Genomic DNA, 25,201 nt, shown 5'->3' with positions numbered 1-25,201 from the left:
AAAAGAAAAAACATTAGAAGCCGGTCAAGCATACTGTACAATATCTATTCAGTAAAAACGTATATATTTGGCAAATGTAGGTTACTACGTTATCATGTTGACATTGTAATCTTGTAAAAACGTAGCAAAGATCACCTGGCTGGGAGGGGTAGATGCAGGCGGTGCTGACCACCTTGGGAGGGGCGGAGCCAAGAGGGATCTGAATGGAGCTCTGCTGAGTGGGCGGGGCCTGTTGCGTGGGCGGCTGCTGATACTGCTGCGGGATTGGCTGCTGGTATTGTTGTTGTTGCATTGGTTGTTGGTATTGCTGATGTTGCATTGGCTGCTGGTATTGTTGTTGTTGCATTGGCTGCTGGTATTGCTGTTGCGGCATTGGTTGCTGGTACTGCTGTGGAGGCGGGCCTTGTGGAGCCTGGTGCATGGCAGGAGGCTGACTGTATTGGCTGGAGAAGGATGGGGGGAAAAAGTTGATTCATCACAGGGTTCAGTAAACCTGCCAAACTCATTAAGCTGTTGTTCTGAAAACATGCACTTCTAGCCTTCCTGTGCACACCAGAATGTTCTCATGGTTCATAAGAAGACACAAAACAACCACAAAATGATTATACCATAATAATCCATGCATGATACCTGCAGATACCTGAACAATTTGTTTTAATCACCTGCAGAAATACTTGCAGACTCTGAGCACAGATTAAAGTTCAAAAATACCTATCTGTGTTTTCTACATGTGTCAACCCCTGATTTGTTGATTTGAAGGTTAAAAGTATTCTTCGTAATAAAAATTATTTATTTATGAAATATTAAAATGCTGTTATATGTAATCTAGTTGTAAACAACCCTCATTTTACCTGAAAATCACCAAATCAGAGTTAACTGGGTTTTGTATATCTTAGCTTTGTATACACGCAAATGACAGGAAACTTAAAGCAGGAGTTTTAATAAAAACAGCCGAGGAAGACCAGCATGTAGGGAATGAGTCAGTATCTTGACATTAAAATAAAGATGTAATTGTGACTCAGCATGTTATTCAGCTGATGAACGGATTAAGCCGGTATTCAAGATGTCCTGAAGTTGGAGTTAGGGGTTCAATCCCTTCAATGTCACCCATTTAAAAAAAAGAAGGTCTCAGTATGCTTCAAACAAAGCGCTTGTTGGTAGAAAACACCTTTTTAATGAAGGAATCAGGATGGACAATTTTTGTAAATTTTCTACAGTCTTCTTTCATGACTTTGGGATAATACATTTTGCAGCGAATCAAAGAGCCTTTCTTAAGAGTTTATTTTGATTTTGATTATCTATGTAATTACACATCTGAGAGGATATATTCGACATGCGGAGTTCCTCAAGGCTCCATCCTGGGGCCTCTACTATTTTAAAATCAACATGCTCAAATAATGGAAAACAGCTAAATAAGTTACATTACCTATGCAGACTCGATATAATTGTACATTTCATCAAGGAACTATGGTAAAATAAAAGCACTCAGTAAGTGAATTGAACAAATCAATAATTGATAGGAAAAAAAAATCTAAAAAAAAGGTACATTTTTTGGAGCCAAGATGGCACAAATAAAACTAACTCTTAAAACTTGTCAGATTTATGTTGTGGAATTAAAGGGACATATTAAGCTCATAGATAAAGTTGCATAAAAGACATCAAACAAACAAGTTATCTTAAAGCATACTGAGGCCTTGAATCCATAAGGCACTGCGAGGAGTCTTTAGATAAAGAAGCCTCCGTTTTAATTGCAGATGATGTGTTAAGTAGCGTAGAATAAGCGGCAGCGTGATAAAAAGAAGCCGTCAGCATGGTGATCTCTGCAGGTTTTTGTACCTGGAGCCTCCGACCCTGTGCTGGACTCTGTAACCAGCGGCAGACTGTCGCTTCAGGCTGCAGGTGTAGAGACAACAACATCACCATCTGCATCCTAGACGCTTTTTGGGGTTGTGTTTCTTAGCGACTTTTAAGCGCATGTTATTCCAACTCAAAGGGCTTAAAATATACTTTTTTCCCTCAGTGCAACTGTCCTGAAGTCTTCTTTCGATTGATAGTACCATCTTTTACGCTATCCGGATCTGCTTGACATTGCAAGAGGCTTTAAGTCAATTATTATTTTTGCAATTGAGACGAAAAATATTCATATATACTTACAAATTCTTGGCATCATTCAGACATTGTGAAATAAATTATACCAACTAATACCGACCTCCTGCATACATGTATTTTCTCGTTTTGACTTCACTTAACAGCCTCGACACTTGACAACAACAACAAATGCTGAGTGATGACCAGCCCAAAATAAAGTGTGCAATTAAAATATGATTGTCTAAAACACATGTAAGAAAAAACCTTTGATGTTCTTTGAATATAAAGAAAAACTCACAAAATTATAAAGTCGTACATTTGCACAAAAAATTAACATTTTTCCGAGAATAAAGTCACAATTTGATGAGAAACAAAACTCTCTTTTTCAAGAAACAATGGAGCTCTATGTCTCACAGGAAAAACACATATCACACACACACACCATATCTCACACACACCACACACACACACACACACCACACACACACACACACACACACACACACACACACACACACACACACACACACACACCACACACACACACACACACACACACACACACACACACACACACACACACACACACACACACACACACACACCCACACACACACACACGTTAGTAGAGACACCCGCTGCTGTTACCTGTCGGGGGCGGGGCCAGGTTCAGCAGGGGCGGGTTCCAAAGCAACAGGGGCGGAGTCAGCAGAAGCTGAAGCATGCTCAGTAGGGCTGAAGCACAGGAAGCGTTAGCATTCACGCTAAGTAGGAAGCATAATGCATATATTTATATATTTGCACATGCAGATTTGACCTCCCTACATACATGTATAATGTATACTGTATATACATTGTATATATACACTGATCAGACAAGGTTAGTTAAAGCATGGAAAGAGATCATCAAGCTTGTTACATGCAGAAATCAAAATGCTCCATATTGCTCAGGTTGATGTGAGATGTGATATATTTGTGTTCATTTGGGTCCAAAATAAGGTTTCATCTGCAAACAAAAAAACCCTTAATGAAAAAAAAGGGATGCCTTTTATTGAGCTCTAAAATATGTTTTCTTTGCACTCTTTTCTTATCTCGAAACACAATCGTTTCCTGAAGTAAAGGTTTTGTTTACTTGCTTCTTGTCCAGTAAGCCAATTTGCCTTTTTTCTATAAAGTCACTGACACTCATTTAGTTTATTTCCACCTCAGCCGTCTCTCCTATAAATATTCTCCTTAGAGCTCAACAAGAGACAAACACATTATAAGATGGAGAATCATAACACATCCACCTACTGTACGAATATGATCACTGGCATGAAAGTGAAGCTTGAGAGAAGAGAAATATTTGTTAGTTTTTTGTTTATTTATTGTTTCGCGTTTAGAGAGGGAAATTAAAACTAATACAAATCAACTTGTTTTTAAACTTTTCCAGGGAATTATTGAAGCCACCTTTTTATTGCTAATATATATATATATATATATATATATATATATATATATATATATATATATATATATATATATATATATATATTTACTTTCATTTCTTTATATTTAAATATGACATTATTTCTTATAAGTTTATTTTTATTTTTTATATATTCATTTTATTTGATATGTATTTAATTCATAACATGTATTATGTTCACTCTAATATATTAACATGTATTTATATATATTTTTTTTATGTTATCCTTTTAATTATATAAATTATAAATTTAAGAAAGATATATTCTCATTTAAAGGAGACCTATCATGCAAAATGCACTTTTTGATGTCTGTTATACATAAAGATGTATCCCCGGTGTGTCAGGGAACTCACGCAGCGTCAGAAAATATAACCCTCTCTCTTTTCCTCCGTACCCAAATCTCTAAAAACGGGGCTACAATGGAGCTGATCCAGATTTGCGTCCGATATAACGTAATATCGGAAATGTGGACCCACGGCCCAATCAGAAACGTTGCTATCAGAAACAATGCCCGACTGTTTTGGACGTAATATGGTCGGTGTTTACATTAGCATCGCTAACACTCAGAGCTAACCTGTACTGGAGAGCATGTGTGTGAAGAAGCAGGAAGTAAAAAGGAACTCACCTTGTGGTATAACCGGCAAGAGAGAAAGCCTTTGAGCTCCATACTGTTTCAGAGAGAATCCTTGATAATCCATGATATGGCGTTTCATCACGGCAGCATTTAGTTTAGACAGTAGCTGCCGGGTCCCGCATGAGCTCAGACCCCTCCTTTTACATTTTTTTATCAATTTTACATTTTTTAAAGCTTTATACCCAAATCAGCACTTTAGAAACAGGAAGTGAAATAGAGGGATATGAGGCATGGCTAGAATGGGTGATCTGTTTGGTATTTTGAGCAAAACACTTTATTGACATGTTTTGTATATATATCTGAGACCTATGCTATTGCCTACAAATAGCACGATAGGTGACCGTTAAGTTTAAATTATTTATGAAATTATATTTATTTTGACATGTGATATAAATGAATATTATCTCTACAGAAAACATTATGTATTTTAATTCTTGAAATAATCCGTGTAGAGGTCTCCATATCAGATTTTATAAAACGTATTAAATCGAACATATCCCTCTGCGTTCATCTTTGTGTGAGTCACATCTCAGGAGGATTTAGAGACAAAACCCACAGTCTCTTTATGGGCGGATAAAAGCTTGACCTCTGACCCCATTGATTCACGTTGAGTCATTGCACTCTGGATACAGACTGAAGGGAGGGGGGGGGTATCTGCTCTTATTTCAGGCAGCAGCAACGATCGATGTGCATAATGGAGGGATGATTAAATAAGTGTGCTGAGAAAAGAGAGCTGCATCCATCAGGGCGGAGGGTGGAGGAGGGCGGGGGTTAAAAGGGTTGTCCTCCACACTAAAGCTAAAATAAGAGGAAGACTAGCGGAGAGAGCAACAGGAGACTTCAGTAATCGTTCAGCAAAAATGATTTGGTCATAAAATGTGAAGATAGACATTATCTTCTGCAGTTACAGGCTGCTTTATTTGAGGTCTTATTAGGGATGTTGTAGGTCAAATAAAGAAATACCTACGTGTAGGGGAGTAACATTATATCTGAGAAAAAAAAACTAAAACAATTCGTAAAGAAAACACTTGAAAATGATCAAAGACTAAAAAATTAGCAAGAAGAAAAACGTACATTTATGACTTTGATATCAGGTATTTTGAGGATTTATTTTCTTTGAATATTAGTCTCTGTAGAACTCCATATTTGCGTACAATTTTTATAAACTTTTCTGCATTTTAAGCACCATTATTATTTGAGTTTATTGTTAATATTATGTAAGATGTATTGTGGGAATCAGTGGGAAAACAAAATGAATAAATAAACGAGATCCATCATCCTATTGTGCCCCCTGTTGGAGAAAACAGTGATGAAGGACATGGTGCTTATATAAAAAAAAATGTACTCCCAACTAAGACTGAATACATGTAATTGAATACAAACAATAACTTTGTACTTATAAAATAAGGGTGTTAAAATAGGGCTAGTTTTCACGATCATTTTAGAGAAGGGGTGACGGATCGGGGGAGTGAGGAGAGGTGAGGGGGGGGCAGAGTGTAAAGGTGCTGGTGGTGGTGGGGGGTCAGCAGCTTTTAATGGAGCTCTGCTGCCTACCTGCTCCTCCTCAGAGCCCCCTCTTCCTCCTCCTCCTCCCCTGGTACTGTAACACAAACAGCAGACGTCAGCGGGCTTCCTCAGTTCAAAGTTTACCGACACTAATGTTGAAAAGTTTGTAATCTGCTGCCTCAAGCGTCTAAATGTGTCCAATCCATTACGTCACAGCTGGTCAAGGCTCAGTTAAATGAATGGAGAGGGAAAACACTGGGTTCAGCTTTTAAATAAGAGCTATTAACTGGATACTGTGTAGTTGATTTAGTTAAAAAATAAAATCTACCCCGATTAACAGACGTCTCTTTCCAAATATATGTCAATAAGAAAAAGTATTTTTGGGCCAAATGACAAATAAGTTGTATTACCACCGTTTGGCCACTAGACACAATTAGATTTAACGTGCAGTTCACTTCTTGGGGGCTTGGTCGCCATCTTACTTTTTGGGCCTGTGGAGATAAATCCTTAAAATGCCATTATACACAGTGTACTGCTCTTTTAGCGCAATGTTCACAACATTGGGTACATCCACGTAACGGAAGTTTGAATAATTTAAGAACTGTAAACAATTCATTGGTGTGTGAACAATACTTTTTATATCAGTTAAAATAGATAAACTGAGGAGACAGCAGATTACAAACTTTCAATAGAGTGCCACAGTGACATGTCCTAAAACCCGGAAGTAGTAGTTAGCATTTTACCACTTCCGGTTCCTTCGACAAAAAGCAACGGGATTTCTCCAGAGGGTTTTGGAAAATATCTGGAAATAAGGTCTGTGGTTGAGACACATTGAAGAGACGGATCACGTTTTGTTCTACGACATTAAATCCATCAGCAGTGACCCCACTGGTGATTTCTGAAGAGTTGACGTGTCTGAAAAACGATGGTTGTTAACAAGTGGCTGAATAGGACTACAGAAGTTGTTCGAGGCCGTTGTACGTCATTACACCGAACACGTAAACACTCCCGCTAAGTTTGTTTACCCTGTTCTGCTTGAAAGCAAGTACCTGCCTCCTGCAGACTGTTCAAACAAACACTTCAACTCGTATCATTTACAATCTGTATGTTTGAATATGGATCTTAAGTTGGCGTGACGTTGAAGCAGCGACCCTGCTGTAGTTCCTTTATAGCATAACGTTAGCATTTTGCTTCTGGCAACTAGATTTATGATTAGAAAATTATAAAAGTAGGGTAGACATGTGGAGATTATCCGGCTGAACAAAACGTGATCCGTCTCTTAAATGTGTCTCAACCACAGACCTGATTTCCAGCTATTTTCCAAAATCCTATAGAGAAATTGCATTGCTTTTTGTCGAAGGAACCGGAAGGAGTTTTAGGACGCGTCACTGTGGCACTCTATAGTTTTATAGTCTATCTTTATATGAGATTTTACGCTAAATCAAAGTAACCTGCAGACTTACCGGCCTCGGTGCCGGTCACGAGGGCCAGGACTTTGAAGGTCTTGGACTGCATGTTGGCTGTGGTGCTGCGACGGCCCCCCCCACCAACATCCTGGTCCTTTTCTGCACTCTGAACCGCCTGATAGACCGGCGAGTCGCTGTCTATAAGAGCCTCTTTAACGGGACTGCAAACCCCCCCCACACCAAACCAAACCAGGTCAGACAGTAAAGCTTGAGCTGACTTTAAGGAAGGACCTGCAGCGCTAAACTGTTTTTACAACACGCAAGTAATACTTTGGATTGATGGTGCAAAAGAAAGCAATATTGGGCAGGTGTTGATTTGATTTTGCATGACTTGATTTAAATAAAGATGGAGAGGAAGTTAAAGGGTTTAAATATCTATAGGGCAGCAACTAAGGATTATTTTAGGACACATTTTCTATAAAATGTCAGAAAATAGAGTTAAATGTCTGACAGACGCTCAAAGTCCTCAACATTTAAAGATATTCTCCTTAATATGATATCATTCATATATAAACCAGTTCAGAAGCTGAAAAAAAGTATTTTCTGACATTTTTTAAAGTGAAATGACTACAATATAGTGCAAAATAGAAGCGTTTCTATAGTGTTTCAGTGTTATAAGAATAGGTACCACTTTACAAAAAGACTACCCTTATAAAGGATTCATAAAGGGTTTATAATTAGGTTGTAAACACTTTATTAATCATTAAGAACCAATTATAAACCAGTTATAACAGTTTTCATTCATCAACACAGGCTCACTATTTGGCAAGATGACTAAGCCTTATATTGGCTACTTAGCGAGAATCAACTCAGTGAGCAACAGATACCAAGGATGCTGGCTGATGAAGAAGACGAAGTAAGCTAGGTAGCCAATATAGAGAGGCGAAGTCCCGCCCATCTACTTCCGATCCATGTCCATGGGACATCATTTCAGAAAAATTATATATTGAAGTCAATGTAGAGAGAAAACGTATCTTTCGATCCCGTTTGAATTGTGCCACGAATTACACATATGATGTTTGTCAATCTTAAAAAATTATTTCCATGTCAAAAAAGTTTGTTGTAAAACTGTTGAAATATAAGACTATGAAAAATACGCAACTAGAAAGACTACAAATCCCAGAATCCCGGTCCCGCATGCTGGCTCTTACGAACCGACTAACTCCCCTTGTGTGTATGTGCAGCTCTCAACATGCCCAGACTTGGAGTGATTTTCACCTCTTTTAATACTTTCCGCCTGATTCTGAAAGAAAGAAGTGAAATGTGCCAACGTGACGACCGTCTTGGTGTGTGGTGTGAGACGGGAGATGTAGGTCATTGAGCGGTTTCACACAAAAAGTGTTACTTCACAGTTTTACGACACATTCTTTTTTTTTTTGACTGGCAAAATTATTTTTTAAATTGACAAACATATGTGTAATTCGTGGCACAATTCAAACAGGATCGAAAGATAATCTTTCTCTCTCCATTGACTTCAATGCCTAATTTGTCCGAAATAAGGTCCCATGGAGCTCCCCGGAAAGGGAGGGACTTCGCCTCTCTATTGCCCCTTTCACACCAACGCGTTTTCAGCTCCGGTTCGGAACTGGAGCCTGAAAAGTACCGGTTTTTCCTGTTCACACCGCAGAGGCGCCGCCTCTTAGCTCCGGAATCCGGTTCACTTCCAGCTCCAAAAAATTGTCGGTCTAGAGCAGTGCTTCTCAAAGTGTGGTCTGCGGACCACTGGTGGGCCGTGAGCGCCCCCTAGTGGTCCGTGAGTATATTGGTACAATTTCACATTTTAAATAAATTAATAAATTAAAGTTTTACGCACTCTTGCGGGAATATCTCCGCAATGGAGCGAGCCTAAATTTCACTTTCGATTGCATGATATAGCCCAGCGAAACACCTTCTTCACACATGTTACCACTTGTTTGTACAATTTTCAGGCGATTTGTAATCTGTTCTAGAAAAACGATGTGATTTTGGATATTTGTGGAGTTAGGTGGTCCGCGAGTGTTTTTTTATTGGTTAAGTGGTCCTTGGTATGAAAAAGTTTGAGAAACACTGGTCTAGAGGCAAGAGCTTCGGAGCTAAGAGGCGGCGTCACTTACGTCTCTCTTACGTCTCTCTTACGTCGAGGCGGGTTGAAGTAGATGCTGAAGACCACAAAGAAGTCTTGCATTTCGCATGTGATGTTTGTAAAGTTCCAAGTAAGTCGTCCGATGCCTTCCATTTTGTTTCGTAAGAGGATAACCAAAGCGAACAGCGCTTCAATACAATCGGCCATTGTTGTTGTTGTCAATGTGAGGGATTTCCGCGCGGTTTGGATTTTATGAAGCAGGCACGTAAACGGTGACGTCATGACGCAGCAGCGGCAGCTCTGGGCGGTGTGAACAGAGCGGGAGCAGAAAAGGGAAACCGGAGCTGAACCAGAAAAGCTCCCGCTCGGAGCTAGAAAGGGAAAAGCGCTGGTGTGAAAGCCGCATATGAGGTTTAGTACTTACAGATTAATGTGGGCTCACTATTTGGCAAGCAACCGGTCACAGTTACCCTGTTTATCTCATGTCTTATAAAAGCTTATTAATGATGTATAAAGTGCTCACAACCTAATTAATAAATTAATTACAAACTGTTCGTAAACCCTTTATAAGGGTAGTCTTATTGTAAAGTGGTACCGATAGTTATTTAAATCCTTCTAGGGGTGCAATTAAGGATTATTTTCATTATAAATTAATTGAATATTCACAATATTTTTCTAAAAATCATCAGAAAAAAGGGTTCAAGTTGATGTCTTTAAATGTCTTGTTTACTCTTTCCAAAAACCACAGATTTTCACTTGAATACTGTTGTTTTTGGCTCATTGTCAGTTACTTTAGATAAAGGTGTCATCTAAATAAAATAGACAATGATAAAAGCAGTAAATCTTCATTTTTGAGAGGCTGAAAACAGCATTCAAAGACATTCTTGCATGAAAAACACGAGACATAAAACATGTTGTATTGTGTTCTAGTATTAGATGTTTGTTAGACTCATAATGAACAGATAAAAACCACCAGAAGAAGAAAAAGGGTCTCAGAACATTCGGTTTTCTTTCATTTAAGTTTTACTAAATAAATAAACAAACTAAACTAAACTACTACCTTAGTTTTACTACCCAGCTTATTGTCGGTTTAGTTTTGTATTCTGAGCGTTTCTCAGTGAATGAGAGTTTGACGCAGCGCGACGAACAGCAAGTGTGATTGGTTTCTCAGTGGAGCTCGTGGTATTTTAACTAAAGGTGGATTATGAGGGTGTAAAAGTGTGTGTAGACGTCTGTAGTAATGTCATTTTCACTCTCAGAGGTGAAAACAAGAGCAATTTCTGAATTCATACACACACTGCAGCACGGATCCAGGAGCAATTCTCCAACAGGATGGAAACATGTTTTGTTAGTGTCAGAGGAAGAAGAGGAATGCAGCAACAACAACAACAGCAACCAGAGATGCAACGCTGCAGAGAGAACAACTACAAAATCTTTCAGAATGATGTGAAAAAAATCTATAATTGAATTAAAAATTAATTAAATTAAAAAAGTAGTTATATTCAATAAAATAAATCATACAGAATGTGAAAAAATCTAAACTGTAAATGATTTATTTTATTGAATATAACTACTTTTTTAATTCTGTTTATTTAACAAATATATAATTTAATATTTCCTGTTAACGTACATTAGTTTTTCTGTAAGATACCTCAGTATTTGGTAATTGGAAAATGGTTGATATAATGGTATAATTTTAAAGAGGAATATGAGAAAGGAAGAAAGATGTTACAAAAATAACAAATAAATAACTGAGTTTTTTAAAATTAATTTCCACATTTAAAGGTAGGGTCGGTAAGAATGGAGAAACCAGCTCGAGTGCCTAGAATTTGAAAGTATCTGTCTCTTCCTTCAGACTTCCTTCACAGAGTCCCCTCCTCCTAACACACACGAACGCACACATGACCAATGAGGGCACGAGATAAGTGTGTGCACAGATGGAAGGCTGACAGGCAGGTAGGTCCATCCAGTTACTTTAGCCGGCCGGCTCAGATTGGTCGTGCTTTTTACAGCGCCTACGGCTTCCAGAGATGACATGTTTGTATGTATTTATTGTCAAAGCATTTAATGTTTTCATTGCTATCGGGATGTTAAGAGCATTCCATGGAATATAACAAAAAGTGTTTCTGAAGTGAATTACCTACCCCACCTTTAAGCTGTTGTACAAAATGTAAAATGATGATGTCTTTGGCATGAACAACTTCTATATTTGGTCATTATGTCTTTGAAAATTGATTGTTTTAAACCCAATTGTAAAGACGATCATGAGTGGAAGAGATAGGAAGATATGGTGAGGAAGATATGGTGAGGAAGAGGAGTAAAAGGATGGTCATGGTGAGGAGGAGGAAGAGGAAAAGATGGATGGTGCTTGCTTTGGTTGGAAGAAAAATGGATGGTGGGAAGAATATGGCGAGTAAAAAGGACGCCAGAGGAGAAGATGATTAAGGAGGAAGGACAATACTTTGGTGAGGAGGAGGAGGAGGAGGAGGAGGAGGAGGAGGAGGAGGAGGAGGAGGAGGAGGAGGAGGAGGAGGAGGAGGAAGAAGAAGGTGCTCTTACCCGGCGTCGTGCCCCATGCCCTGCGTCTGCCCAGCGATGACGTCCATGATGGCGTCCTGAGAGTACATGCTGATGGGGGTGTTGTACTGCGCGTGGATGATGGTGGCCTTCCCTCCGGGGGCCGTCACCTCGATGGGCCTCTGGGGGGGGGCCGGGGGGGCTGAAGCTGGTGCTGTGAGGTGAGGGTGGGGGTTGGAGGTGGGAAAGGTTGAGGGGTGTGTGTGAGGGTAGGACACGAGGAGGGTGTGTGTGTAGTATGAAGGTGTTAAAAAGAAGAAGCATCCAGGCCAATCATGCTCACAATAATGTTCACTTTCCTCCAATAAGAAAGGTCAAAATGACGTCCTGTAGCCGTCGTTTATCAAATCAGAACGACAGCGTGCTTTTCCATATTATTTTAAAAAGTATGTGGGATCAATTTAACCTTATACTTTAACATAAACACATTGAATTCCTATAATAGCTATCTTTACTGCAATAATCTTATAGTCCAAGATGTCATTTTTATGCCACTAGGGGGCGACAAAAAGCAACTGAGGCGATAATTTGGATTATTAGGATTTCATGTTTGTGCATAATTATAAGCAGAGGACTCTTCTGTACACACTGATTAAAAAACTCATGGATTTAATCTCCAAAAATGTCTGAGTTTTCTTGTAAATATGTGATTTTTTTTAATACAAAAACCGATTCTCAATAAAAAAGAAACATTCCTAAATATTGCGATTTTGATTCGCTTTTTTCCCTTCAATGGGTCTTATGCACTGGTCTTATAATACACACCGTTTCCTTGGATACAATAATACATTACATTATATCACTTGTTAGACGCTTTTATCCAAAGCGACTTACTGAACACTGTGGACAATCCCCACAGGAGCAATTTGGGTCTCAGGGACACAACGCCATGCTGACTGCAGTGGGGTTTGAACCTGTGACCCCCTGGTCCGAACACCAACGCACAACCCACTGCACCACATGCCTAATAATTCAAATACGGTAATAATTAAAGCTCATGCGTTTTCAATCATAACACATATTTTGACCTTTGTGTAAATGCAACACAGATGTCATAGATGATTGTATTACAGCATGGATGTCGTAAATTACGTTTTTATAATAATATATAAAATGTCTCTGAAGATGCATGCAACACCACAAACATAAAAAGGAAGCTGTGGCTCAGTGGGATCGTGCGTTGGTGTTGGGATCAGGGGAGCACAGGTTCGAACCCCACTGTAGTCAGCATGTCGTTCACTTCACCCCAAATTGCTCCTGTGAGGATTGCCCACAGTATTGAGTATGTAAGTCGCTAAAACAACAAGTGACATGTAATGTAATAAAAACCCAGAGGTGTATTCTCTCTTGAGACTCATTTGTCTCTTTGAACAACAACAACAACAACAACAACCGTTCAGTCTGAAACCCTCAGCAAACCACCATGATGCAATAATCACTCTGCACAACACAACACAGGCAACATGTCCAAAAGCGACGTTTATAACTTCTGAAAACCCGACAACACGACATGTATATCCCGTTTCACACAGTACATGCTCGGCTCTGAGGAAATGTTAGAGTACCAATGTTAAAACTTCTCTCTTTTGTTTCTTTTTAAGTTTTTTACACTATTATTTCTGTCACTTTTCACTTGAATGCAATACTAAGAATGTATCTCCATTCTCTAACGGCAAGGCAAGTTTATTTATATAGCACCTGTAGATGTTTTGATTTTGTTTATTAAATATCCTTACAACTATATTGCTTCAACATGGACTTTCTTTTCGAAAACGCGTCACAGTTTAAAGCCAAGTTTAGCCTCTCGGCGACTCAAATGTAACTGGGGATTGAGCCGCCACATTAAGTCAACAGAAAAAATGACAGCACAAGCTCACCCTCTGTCATGTGCACTCGACATCAAACAGGTGACTTATAAACCAAACCACACCCATGTGACAATTACCGGAAGTGCTCAACAAGCAAATAAAGGTGACGTAAATAATAATGATAATATAAATAATGAACTTGAGCTAAGTAGTGTTATGGCACCTACAGCACCTTTCAACACAAGGCAATTCAAGGTGTCAAAGTCAAATTCCATCCAAATATATGAGTGTTTCTCAACAAAACATTTAGAAAATCTGCTAAATATATGCGTTTAAAGGTGAATTAAAACGCACCTCATTACATTTTAGTCTGCCACCGTGTTAAATAAACGATTTATTTACAAGCGGCCCGTCCACACTACAGCTTCGACAGCTTCAAAAACGGTTTCCAACGCGTCTGCCCATTCACTTTGAATGGGGTGACGTAACTTTTCGCCGAACTGCATTGTGGGAAGCAGAGCGGAGCTTTCCTGGCGTTTCAGGCTGCACAAGTTGAGCAATGTTCAACTTTTGAAGCTTCTGAAGCTTTCGGTGGAAGCGTCAGCCAATCAAATCACATGCCAGTACAAGCTCTAGCCAATCAAACCGCTGCTTGTGTGTCAGGGGCGGGAGATTCATGTGATTGGTTGTTGGTCGAGCTTCAGACACGCCCAGCTCCAAGCTTTTTTTGAAGCTGTAGTGTGGACGGGCCGACTTGATGATTTGCAGATGGTCAGGCTGAAAAGACATACCTTACTCTTTACACTAAAAAAGCATTAATGTAAATCATAATCAAAATTGCAAATTGAGCTGGAATTTCTTTGATTTGAAATCTGGCTGATGAAAATCAATATACTATTCCCAATGTTCGTTTATTAGCTTGTAGTAATTTCACTGGTCTATTATTGGAAAATGATGTACTAATGATTCAAAGTCTACAGGCAGCACTTCAGAAACAAAGCATGCCCTAAAAAGACCAAACACACACAACACTCAGCAGAGAGGATACTAACTTTGGAGGAGCCGGGGAGAAAACCTTCGTTTGAGCGAAGAAACAGAAGAAAGGAGAAGATTTAGTCATTTAAAAAAATCACATTTCAAGGTTTGTTGTGTTGTGACGGCAGGACTTCCCCTAAAGAGAGAGAGGAGGAAATAAAGGTCAAGAGGTGAATCCCATAATGAAGCTCAGGAGACGCACACTTCCTCCTGCCCGGTGATCTGCTAGAGAGAAAGTAGTTCCTGGCTCACAACAAGGTCTGTAGATTCATTTGTGGAGCTCATTTGAAATACTCTATATACTGCTGGGTAGTTTAATGTGTGTATTACAGAGGCATAAGGGGGAAATGGGAACGCATATTTACTAATTTAGCCATTTTAGAATAAAGGTGAGATGTTGGGAATAGTTTTTCTCAACTAAATATATAGAAATCTTCCACCCAACATTTCCCCTTAATTCCAGCCCCTTTTCTCTTCAGTACTCTGTATTATTTTTGTTTTAATAACGTGTATCAGATACATTTTATAGTGGAGTAGAAGCATAAAGTAGCCGGAAATGGAAAGTAAATACCATAAACATTTATAAACAATTTTATGATATAAAATAATATGTAATATAGGGACGGAGTGGCGCAGTGGGCTGTGCGTTGATCATCAGATCAAGGGTGGCGTTGGGGAACTCCAGTTCGAAACCCTTGGGCAAGACACTTCACCCGAATTTGCTCTTATGTGTGTAATGTGTACTTGTAAAGCGCCTTGATGAATTTGAGGTGTGAAGATGGGCGGAGTGGCGCAGTGGGCTTGGTCATCAGATCAAGTTGGGGAACACCAGTCTGTAAAGCCGTCGTGTCCTTGAGCAAGACACTTCACCTGAATTTGCTCCTGTGGGTATTGTCCACAGTACATGACCGTTACATGTATGATATGTGTGTAATGTGTATTTGTAAAGTGCTAATAAATGTAAGGAATTATTATTATTATGATACTCAGTTTCATCCCATGTTTTGTTTTTGTGCGACTTTTAAGACTCTGAATGTTCTGATGCACCCATTTTTCTCCTTCTTCTCGGGGTCAAGGGTCAGCAGAGGGTAAGAGGAGTCAGGTATTAATCTACCATCACGGTGAGATATTTCTCCGACAGTCTCAGGTGTGAGGTGTTGGTCAACATGGCGGGAAAACGCTACTCAAAGGAAGCCATGTTTTCCTCCTCTGCGACTCTACGTACCCGGCAGGCAGCCCGGCCTGAATGGCGGCCATCTCCCTCAGAGTCTCCTCTGAGTACAGGCCGATGGGGTTGTTATACTGCTTCCTCTGGGTGGGGCTCGCCGCCGCACCCCCGCCCGGAGAGTCTGCCCCCGCAGGCCCGGGGGAGGCACTGCAGGCCGACAGGTGGCCATTCACCTGAGGCTCCAGGGGTAACAACAGCTATCAATACCTGGTGTCTTATAGATATTGTTAGAGCCAGTATTTTGTTTTCTAAAAAAGGCCACCTCATTAGGCGCTTTCACACCGGAGTACTTTTCCCAGTATAGTTCCGATAGTTCTTGAAATGTTGCGTTCACACCAAAAAAATCCGGAACTAGAATTTAGTTCATGGGAACCTTTTCACCCCCTTTTTAGTCCCTGCTAGAGAGCAGGTACTTTCATGGGAGACAAAGGTTCCCATTTCTGATTGGCTGGGCGGATTGCAAACCACGGCCCGTAAAAAACTTTTGTGAAGCCGCCATTGTATTTGCTGGCATTAGCATTATTAGCATTCTCCCAGCGCACCAACGGAGAGAGACTAACTTATGGCAACACAAAATAAAACATGGGAGCGGTGGAGATGTCGGCGTTCTGGCGATTTACTCGGAAGGCTTCAGTAGAAGCTGCTGGGAGTCCCAGCAGCTTCTACTGAAGCCAGTCCCCAACTCCGGGGACTTCCGGCCGGCAGTATACGCCGTGAAGTTGTTTGCGGCCTGCCAGTAAACCCAAAGCAGAAGAAGAAGTGACGTCAGCGGCTTCATTTGCGTAATCTTCCCTCAGGGAACTTATTTTTGGTGTGAACGCGATCTGCTCTTTAGTTCCGGGAACTAAAGAGTTCCAATGAACTAAGTACTGGGAACTAAGTACGACAAAGTACTTGGTGTGAAAGCGCCTATTGTGACGTCTGTAGTCAACACACTTTAAAAGACTACAATTCCCACGGCGCCTCCTCTAAAGTGACAGTGATGGGCAGCAACCTGCTAGAAAGAGGCCGTAGAGGAACAGTTTTTAACTGTCCAATTACCCTTTAAGTTATTAAGTTATATAAGCCTTATCAAGACAGAAAGAATACCCAAGTTGTGTGTTATTTTATTTGAGTTTTGCCTATTTGTTTTGAATACTGTAAAGGCCTCTTTTCTTTGTTGCAGGTGTACAAGTTTGTTATTTTATTTTGAGCAAACACATCACATAGAGCCAAGCAACCCTTCAACTGTAAGTAAAGTCAAATGGAAGAAAACGAGTTAAAAATGTCTGTTTAAGGCGTTAAAAGTCTGTTTAAAGTGGCTTGAAAGAAAAACAAGGAAGGAAGCCACGACAGGTATATTACACTGTTGTTGAAATGTCCTTTTGTGATCATCAGTACCTCTGCTACCTTTGTCTTCCCACTAAATATGTTAATTACTTTAAAGATGATCATTTATCTGAGTTAAGTACTCCTTTATTAATGTTTTAATTTTCTAAAAATGATACGTTTTACTGCTTTCAAGTCGTATCTTCCTTTGGCCACCAGGAGGCGACATCACATCATAATGAACCAGTAGTTTGATTTTGTGTGTGTCGGTATGTGTGTCCTTATAAAGCAGCAGTGTGTTTTCTTTTGGCAGAGCAGAACATACATAGAGAGAAATACATGTTTTTATATTTGTTAAGCAGTAAAGAAACACTTAGGAAGAAAAAAGAACATCTTAAAAACATGAAAGGAAAATATAACGCTAATTTTTAAACATAAACTGAATGGATTCCTACATCAGTTTTATATCTTAATATCTCAGGTGCATTTGTGGATGTGCAGCTGTGTGCAGCAGCAGAAATGCATTATGGGTAAAGGTACCTGTTGTTGAGGGATTATGGGAAAGGCGCTCGGTATCGGCATCGCAACGTTACGCTTCGCCCTGCAGGAAGAAAAACAAACAGAGAGGAGATCATTGACATGTTGAATAACTTCTGATTTACATTAATGTTTTCTAAAAAAGTGCCATGTGTATGTTTTATTTCTAAAAAATAATAAGTTATATCCTCAAGAATTTAGTTTGACTTAAAGGTCACCTATCATGCTATTTTTAGGCAATAGCATAGGTCTCAGATATATAACAATATATAAAAAACATGTCTATGCCATGCCTCATATCCCTCTATTTCACTTCCTGTTTCAAAATTGCTGATTTTGGGAATAAAGCTTTACAAAAAAAGGAGGGGGCTGAGCTCATGCGGGACCCGGCAGCTACTGTCTAAACCACATGGGTCAAACTCAAGGCCCGGGGGCCAAATCAGGCCCTTGGTGGATTTCATTTCGGCCCGCAGGATCATTTCTAATTACTATTAGATCTGGCCCGCCGGTATATTGCACGCACACCTTCACTCCATCCTGAGGGTCTCCTCAGCTCAGAGCCTGAGCCCAAACATTGATGAACTTGCACCCAAGATGAGATGCCAAGTATCTGAACTAGCATCACAGAGCAGCACACTGAGTTTACATGGATGTTTCCTTCTGCACTTTCTCTCTCACGACAACAGGGCATGCTTGGTTTGTTCTTTGAGGGAAATAGTTTTGTTGAAGCTGCTGTTGGCCTGTGGAAAAATGTAATCATAAGAAATGACTCTAAGCTGCAGATAGAGCCATAAGAAATTAATGCAACTGATTATTTAATGTTTAATGTTGTTTTTATAGGCAATAATTTAAGCTTTGTTAGTTCCAGGTTTAATATGTGCAATAAGTTCATTTCAATACGTTTTGCAATAAACATTTAACCAGTCCGGCACTCCACTAGTACCCATTTTTTAATGTTGGCCCACTGTGTATTTGAGTTTGACCCCCCTGAGAGTAGCGTTCACAAAAAGAGACGAACATTAAAAAAGAGACATTCATTACAGGAATAATTAACAGTAATTATTACGCTAGAAACGACATCATTCTTCTTACATCATAGTAAGTAAAATAGACTGACTAGATAATTGAACAATCAATAATTTCTGTCTTTTTTGTCTTGTTTTCTTGCGTTATGGACATTCTTGAGGGGAGAGGAAGGAATTGATGCTGTATATGGAAACATTTGAACTTTTAATAACATGGTGTAAAAAGAACAAAAACACTGTTACCTGTAAAACTTTACCTACCTAATATTCTTGACTACATATAAAATAATAAACCATTAACCAGCCTCACACCCCAGACTTCTATGAAGGGTCTGAAAAGTATTATTTGTATTTGTCGAACTGAAGCTGAGATGCAAATACTCCATGTTTGACAGACACAACCGGCTTATAATCACAGGTTTGTTTCAAGGTTCAAGGTTAGTTTATTTGTATAGCACATTTTAAGAAGACACAGAGGCAAACAACACAAGATGAGAAAACTCCTCATCTTCATCCCTTTTTCTTATCTTCAACCCCCCCGAGGGTCTGCTGTTATGAGACATTAATTTCCTCCCAGAGTTTATCAGATGTCTGTCAGACACCTTCAGGGATGGCACAAAGTCTTTTCCCATCGTGTACCCTGCAGCATGTTCCCAGAAATTGCAGAACAACCCTCCGTGCTAAGTTTATTTTCAGAGCAGGGGGGGAATGTGACTAAGTATATTTAATTCCCTACATTTAGCTCACAACTTTAGTAACTCTTCAGTAAAGATTTTGCATTTAAAAGTTAAACTATTGGCATCTTTCAGAATTCCCAGTGGAATAACTGATTGAGGTACAAAAAGTAAAACATTACTATGTAACAACTCACGCTTCTATTGGCTAGCGCTCCAACACATTGTACGTGATAGGCAAAGGGGCGGGACATCTCAAATCCCCCCCCACCCTGAAACACCTCCATTGGATTCCTTTGTTTACTTAGTGACATCACTATGTAGGCTATAGGCTAAGGGGCGGGACATCTCTAAGCGGTTGAACAATCACAACAGAGTCGGCCAGCTAACCAATCAGAGCAGACTGGGCTCTGGTTTCAGACAGAGGGTGAAAAGAGGTGCTGCAGCACAGGCAGTATGAGAACAATAAAGAGCTTTTTCAACATTAAAGCATGGAGACAGGTCACAATATTATATTATATTTTATTCGTATGTACTTGCACTATTTTATCTGTGTTATTGTGTTGCACTGTTGGAGGAGGAGCCTGTGACCTAAGATTTGCATTGTCATAACTACACTGTAGCTATGCACACATGACAATAAAAGCCTTGAATCTTGAATCAGTAGAGACACTAAATACAATTATGAACCTGAAAATGAGCACAGCTAAGAAGATAAAAGGTTAGTTTTAGTCTTTGGTTCCTTACTTGGTCATGGTGAGTGCCAGGTTGTAGTTGGCCATCTTGATCTTATTCTGCGCCTCCAGGTGGGTCATCCCGTCCGTGCCGACCCCATCGATGGCCACGATCACGTCGCCCTGCACCAGGTTACCCTGCGCCGACTTGCTGCCCGGCGTGATCTGAACACAAAGACAAACACTGTCAGAACAAATGTTTGCTCCAAGAATCTTTAAAGGTCCCCTATTATACTGTTTTTCATAAATGTATTATAGGTGTCAGATATATACAGAATATGTCTCTGAAGTGTTTGGCTCCAAACACCAAACAGATCATTGCAGCATTACCCATAATCCCCTCTGTTTCAGCCCTGTTTCCAAAGTGCTGATTATCTGTCTGTACTTTAGATGAAAATAAGGAGCCCTTCCCCACGCCCCTCTGAGAGATTTGGTTACAAAGAACAATGGTGCTCTAGAGGAGATTCAGGTGAACAGGTGGGGGGGGGGGGGGGGTTACCTTGGTTGCTGATTGGCTAATGGTTACACAAGACAAAACATCGTTATTACATCATAAAGTGGCCAAAATCTGATCAGCTCATTTTCAGACAGGTTTTTATAGAAATGGATCAAAAAGTGAGAGAATCTTTGTTCCTGAAACTTTCAGAGTCTCTTTACACAGAGGGGACACATGTTGATGGTAGAGAGACATGAAGAAGAGGGGGACACATGTTGATGTAGAAGAGACATGAAGAAGAGGGGACACATGGGACACATGTTGATATAGAAGAGACATGAAGAAGAGGGGACACATGTTGATGTAGAAGAGACATGAAGAAGAGGGGACACATGTTTGATGTAGAAGAGACATGAAGAAGAGGGGACACATGTTGATGTAGAAGAGACATGAAGAAGAGGGGACACATGTTGATGTAGAAGAGACATGAAGAAGAGGGGACACATGTTGATGTAGAAGAGACATGAAGAAGATTGACATGTTGATGTAGAAGAGACATGAAGAAGAAGGGACACATGTTGATGTAGAAGAGACATGAAGAAGAGGGGACACATGTTGATGTAGAAGAGACATGAAGAGACGAGGGGACACATGTTGATGTAGAAGAGACATGAAGAAGAGGGGACACAAGTTGATTGATTAGAAGAGGATGTGAAGGAAGGGAGGGGACACTGGTTGATGTAGAAGAGACATGAAGAAGAGGGGACACATGTTGATGTAGAAGAGACATGGAAGAAGAGGGGACACATGTTGATGTAGAAGAGAGCATGAAAGAAGAGGGGACACATGTTGATGTAGAAGAGACATGAAGAAGAAGGGGACACATGTTTGATGTAGAAGAGATGTGAAGAAGAGGGGACACATGTTGATGTAGAAGAGACATGAAGAAGAGGGGACACATGTTGATGTAGAAGAGACATGGAGAAGAGGGGACACATGTTGATGTAGAAGAGACATGAAGAAGAAGGGACACATGTTGATGTAGAAGAGACATGAAGAAGAGGGGACACATGTTGATGTAGAAGAGACATGAAGAAGAGGGGACACATGTTGATGTAGAAGAGACATGGAGAAGAGGGGACACATGTTGATGTAGAAGAGACATGAAGAAGAAGGGACACATGTTGATGTAGAAGAGACATGAAGAAGAGGGGACACATGTTGATGTAGAAGAGACAAGAAGAAGAGGGGACACATGTTGATGTAGAAGAGACATGGAGAAGAGGGGGACACATGTTGATGTAGAAGAGACATGAAGAAGAGGGGACACATGTTGATGTAGAAGAGACGTGAAGAAGAGGGGACACATGTTGATGTAGAGGAGACATGAAAAAGTGGATTTTGCATGATAGGTGACCTTTAAAGAAATAAATAAACAATTATTTTAGAGATGTCCTGTATCTATGTTCAGGTCACATCATACCCCAATCTGCATATTTAATCACTTGATAACACAAAACTTATAGGATCACCAAGAACAAGTCTTCAAAAAAAGTCCAGTCATTCAACAATAAAGTCAAATTATAGGTAAACATGTCCTTATTTTTGTGGCATCTTATTTCAGAGGTATCCTGATTACAGGTTCAGGTCACTCCAATTTGCATCTCTCATCAACTTAATAACGAATAAGCTTCAGTGAAAAGGTTCACAGATTTCCATGAAACACTCAAATGAAAGCAGAATGAATCAATAACTTAAATGATTAATGTGTTCGTGTCCTTAATCTGAAAATCCACCCCTGGAGTGATGTTCACGACACAGTTCCCCAACAAAAAGAGTCAACAGTTTGTATACCATGTGACACATTTTTCATGAATTGCATCCGTAATTTCAGAGTTGCAAATATAGTAGTTCAAAAATAAGAATTAACTTTAATTAAAGCACCTTTTAAACAGAGTTACAAAGGGACGTCACATTGATAGAACACATTTAATACATGGAACAAACAGAAAATTAAAACGAGCAACAAACATTTTACAAAACACAGAGACCAAAAGAGAAGGTAATAAAAATGTGAAAGCCACTCTTAGGAAGTGAGGTTATAAAAGTGATTTAAAAGACCAGACAGAGCCCAGATCTCCTCCATAGAAATGCTTACATAAGATAAAGATAAGTAAACAATTAACAGGTCAATATCTCATTCATTCTGCAGGTATTTGGTATTTCAAGGCACAGTATTGGACATATTAAAACGTTTAAAAATTAATCCCGAGGAGAACATTAACTTTTACATTTGCACTCTGCACAGGAACACTCGCTACAGGAATTTCCCTCTACAGTTTTATCTTATCTCATGAATGTCTGTCCAACATTTCATCACAATCCCTCAACTAGCTGCTGAGATATTTCGGTCTACCAAAGAGTGTGCAGACAGTTCAGACGGCATGCCGCTAGTGTGGCTAAAAATAGTGAAAGCTGGGATTTAGGTGAACAATGACCGGAGAATAAAAGTCATGAGCGGGAACTTTGAGGCTTATGTTCCATGACATGTCTTTTTCAGACCAGTGGAAATAAAACATAATCCACATTTAGGAGTTTATTCTAATAACTCTATTTGTGTCTGTAGAGTTCTCCTAAATATACCAAAAGTAAGCCTTAATGCCTTATTTGCATTTTTAAACATAACATTTCAGAAAACTTCAAAAAAGAATTGTCTGTAGCTTCATGGTGATATTGCCTACTGTATGTTAGTTAAAATGTTACCCTATTCATAAACTAAATAATCTGCATTTATTTCATTTAAAGTGAACTTCTGTTCTGTTAGTTGGCATACAGTAGGGGTCATAAAAAACAGCTGGGAAACACGAGATGATCGCGGGATTAAACAAAAAAAGCTGCAGCTGAGATCTAGATGACACACACACACACGTTAAATGACACTATGACTCATCTGGCTGACATTTCCAAAGGATGCAGGTAATGTGGCATGAATGAAATGCGCCCCCTGGAGACGAGCAGTTAGCTGTTAGCCGTTAGCTGCTAGCCGTTAGCTGTTGGCAGTTAGCCGTTAGCTGTTGGCAGTTAGCAGGTAGCAGCAGACAGGCTCACACGCTGCTCAGTTTACGTTCACCTCCGTTTTTTAAAGCTCCTGCACACCAAGGACCGAATTAAACTTAGCAAAGCTAACTAGTAAAGGGCCGTGGGCTCTAGTAATTGACGAAATGTAGCAACTCTAAAACACAGCACTAAAGAGGGTGATTATTAAACTGTACATTTTAAGAACATCTGCAGCTGTCACTGTACAATAACAGTCCTAAATATCTTAAAAATAAACAAAAACAAGGACCTTTTAAAAGCCAAATCATATTAACAAGTGCAGCTTTTATCTTGAGGTAATTGATTTTAAATATTACATGTGGTCCCTTTGCTGAAGCTTCATGGCTCACCTAAGATCAGTTCACCTTTCTCACAATGTGCACACTGAACGCTTTGAGTTAAAAATATTTAATCTTTTCAGAAAAATGCTGGTTACATTCCTGTAGTAATTAGAAGATTGTTTGTGGCTGTGTCTGTGTATCCTGATCTCAATATGTCAGACAGACACTATCATAACAAAGACCGAAAATTGTGGAGTCCTATTTTTATATAACATTACAAGACTGATTCTTATTATTACATGATATGGTTATTGTGCTCATGAGATTGCTATGACTATAGAATAAATAGACACAATCACTAATCCCAGGTTCTGATGGGTTAGATACCAATGAGGGGAATAGTCAGAAGAAAGTTTTAGCTTGCAATAGAAAGTAGCAGAAGCCAGATGCAGGCACTGTAGGAACAATTAGTTACTGAGGCTATGGCCTTGGCCGCCTGGGTTAGCTCCGTGCCCACGCATAGCTGGGAATCAGTATAACCAAGATTCCACTTTTCTGTAGAAGCTTCCTCAAAACAAATTACGTATGATGGTGCCAGAATAGGGAGGGACTTCCACAGGCCGGCCGAATGCTGATTGGAGGATCGTGTTGCCAAGAGACTCTATCTGAGTCTGCGCACCAACCAAAGAGAACCAAGTCTAAACTGTGGTATCTCTTCAGCTAGTCTTGACCAATCATAAATGTACGGGCAACGCCATGTGTAATAAAATGTATTGTCGCACGAGGTTCGAGGCTCTTGACGGATTTGGTGGTTACAGATTACAGCTTTGCTGCCTGTGATTCCCAAAGACGTGATGAGTCCTTGGCCAAGTGAATATATATTTTGCTCTCTTTACAATAAATAGTTAAACTTAGAAGTTGTCTGTCTTTTCTGGAATTCTGAACCCAACAAAATCCCATTTGTTTCAGCAGATTTGCCGGGCAGATAATGAATGTTGCTGCCAGTGAGTGTTTTACTTTTCGTTACTCTTCTTCAAGGTGAAAAACATAGTTAAAACCAACAGAGACACACAAACTGATAATATAAAGCAAAGGGGTGATGCTAGTCTGTCGAACAGTGACAGTGAGAGTTGTTTTGCACAATTTTATAAATGCCCTACAAGGACATGCAACCCTCACATACATTAACCACTTATAAATGTCATACCAATAGTATTAAGACAAAGGAATATCATTT

At 39.7% G+C, this 25,201-nt stretch overlaps 1 protein-coding gene across 1 annotated transcript in view; it reads right to left on the bottom strand.

The window, feature by feature from the left end:
- LOC117553448 (LIM domain-binding protein 3-like) overlaps positions 1-25,201 on the bottom strand; it is a 40,247-nt gene that overhangs the window by 5,944 nt on the left and 9,102 nt on the right. Inside the window, exons 3-11 of the mRNA XM_034227376.1 lie at positions 20,165-20,316; positions 17,722-17,782; positions 15,812-16,052; positions 11,785-11,956; positions 9,063-9,071; positions 7,161-7,324; positions 5,746-5,791; positions 2,737-2,823; positions 136-443 (exon numbers count right to left, since the gene is read on the bottom strand). Of these exons, the coding sequence (XP_034083267.1) occupies positions 136-443; positions 2,737-2,823; positions 5,746-5,791; positions 7,161-7,324; positions 9,063-9,071; positions 11,785-11,956; positions 15,812-16,052; positions 17,722-17,782; positions 20,165-20,316 (1,240 nt within the window). The remainder of the gene's footprint in view (positions 1-135; positions 444-2,736; positions 2,824-5,745; positions 5,792-7,160; positions 7,325-9,062; positions 9,072-11,784; positions 11,957-15,811; positions 16,053-17,721; positions 17,783-20,164; positions 20,317-25,201) is intronic.

Source organism: Gymnodraco acuticeps, unplaced genomic scaffold, assembly GCF_902827175.1.
Source record: "Gymnodraco acuticeps unplaced genomic scaffold, fGymAcu1.1, whole genome shotgun sequence".
Lineage (NCBI taxonomy): Eukaryota > Metazoa > Chordata > Actinopteri > Perciformes > Bathydraconidae > Gymnodraco > Gymnodraco acuticeps.
This window is presented reverse-complemented; position numbering and strand designations above follow the sequence as displayed.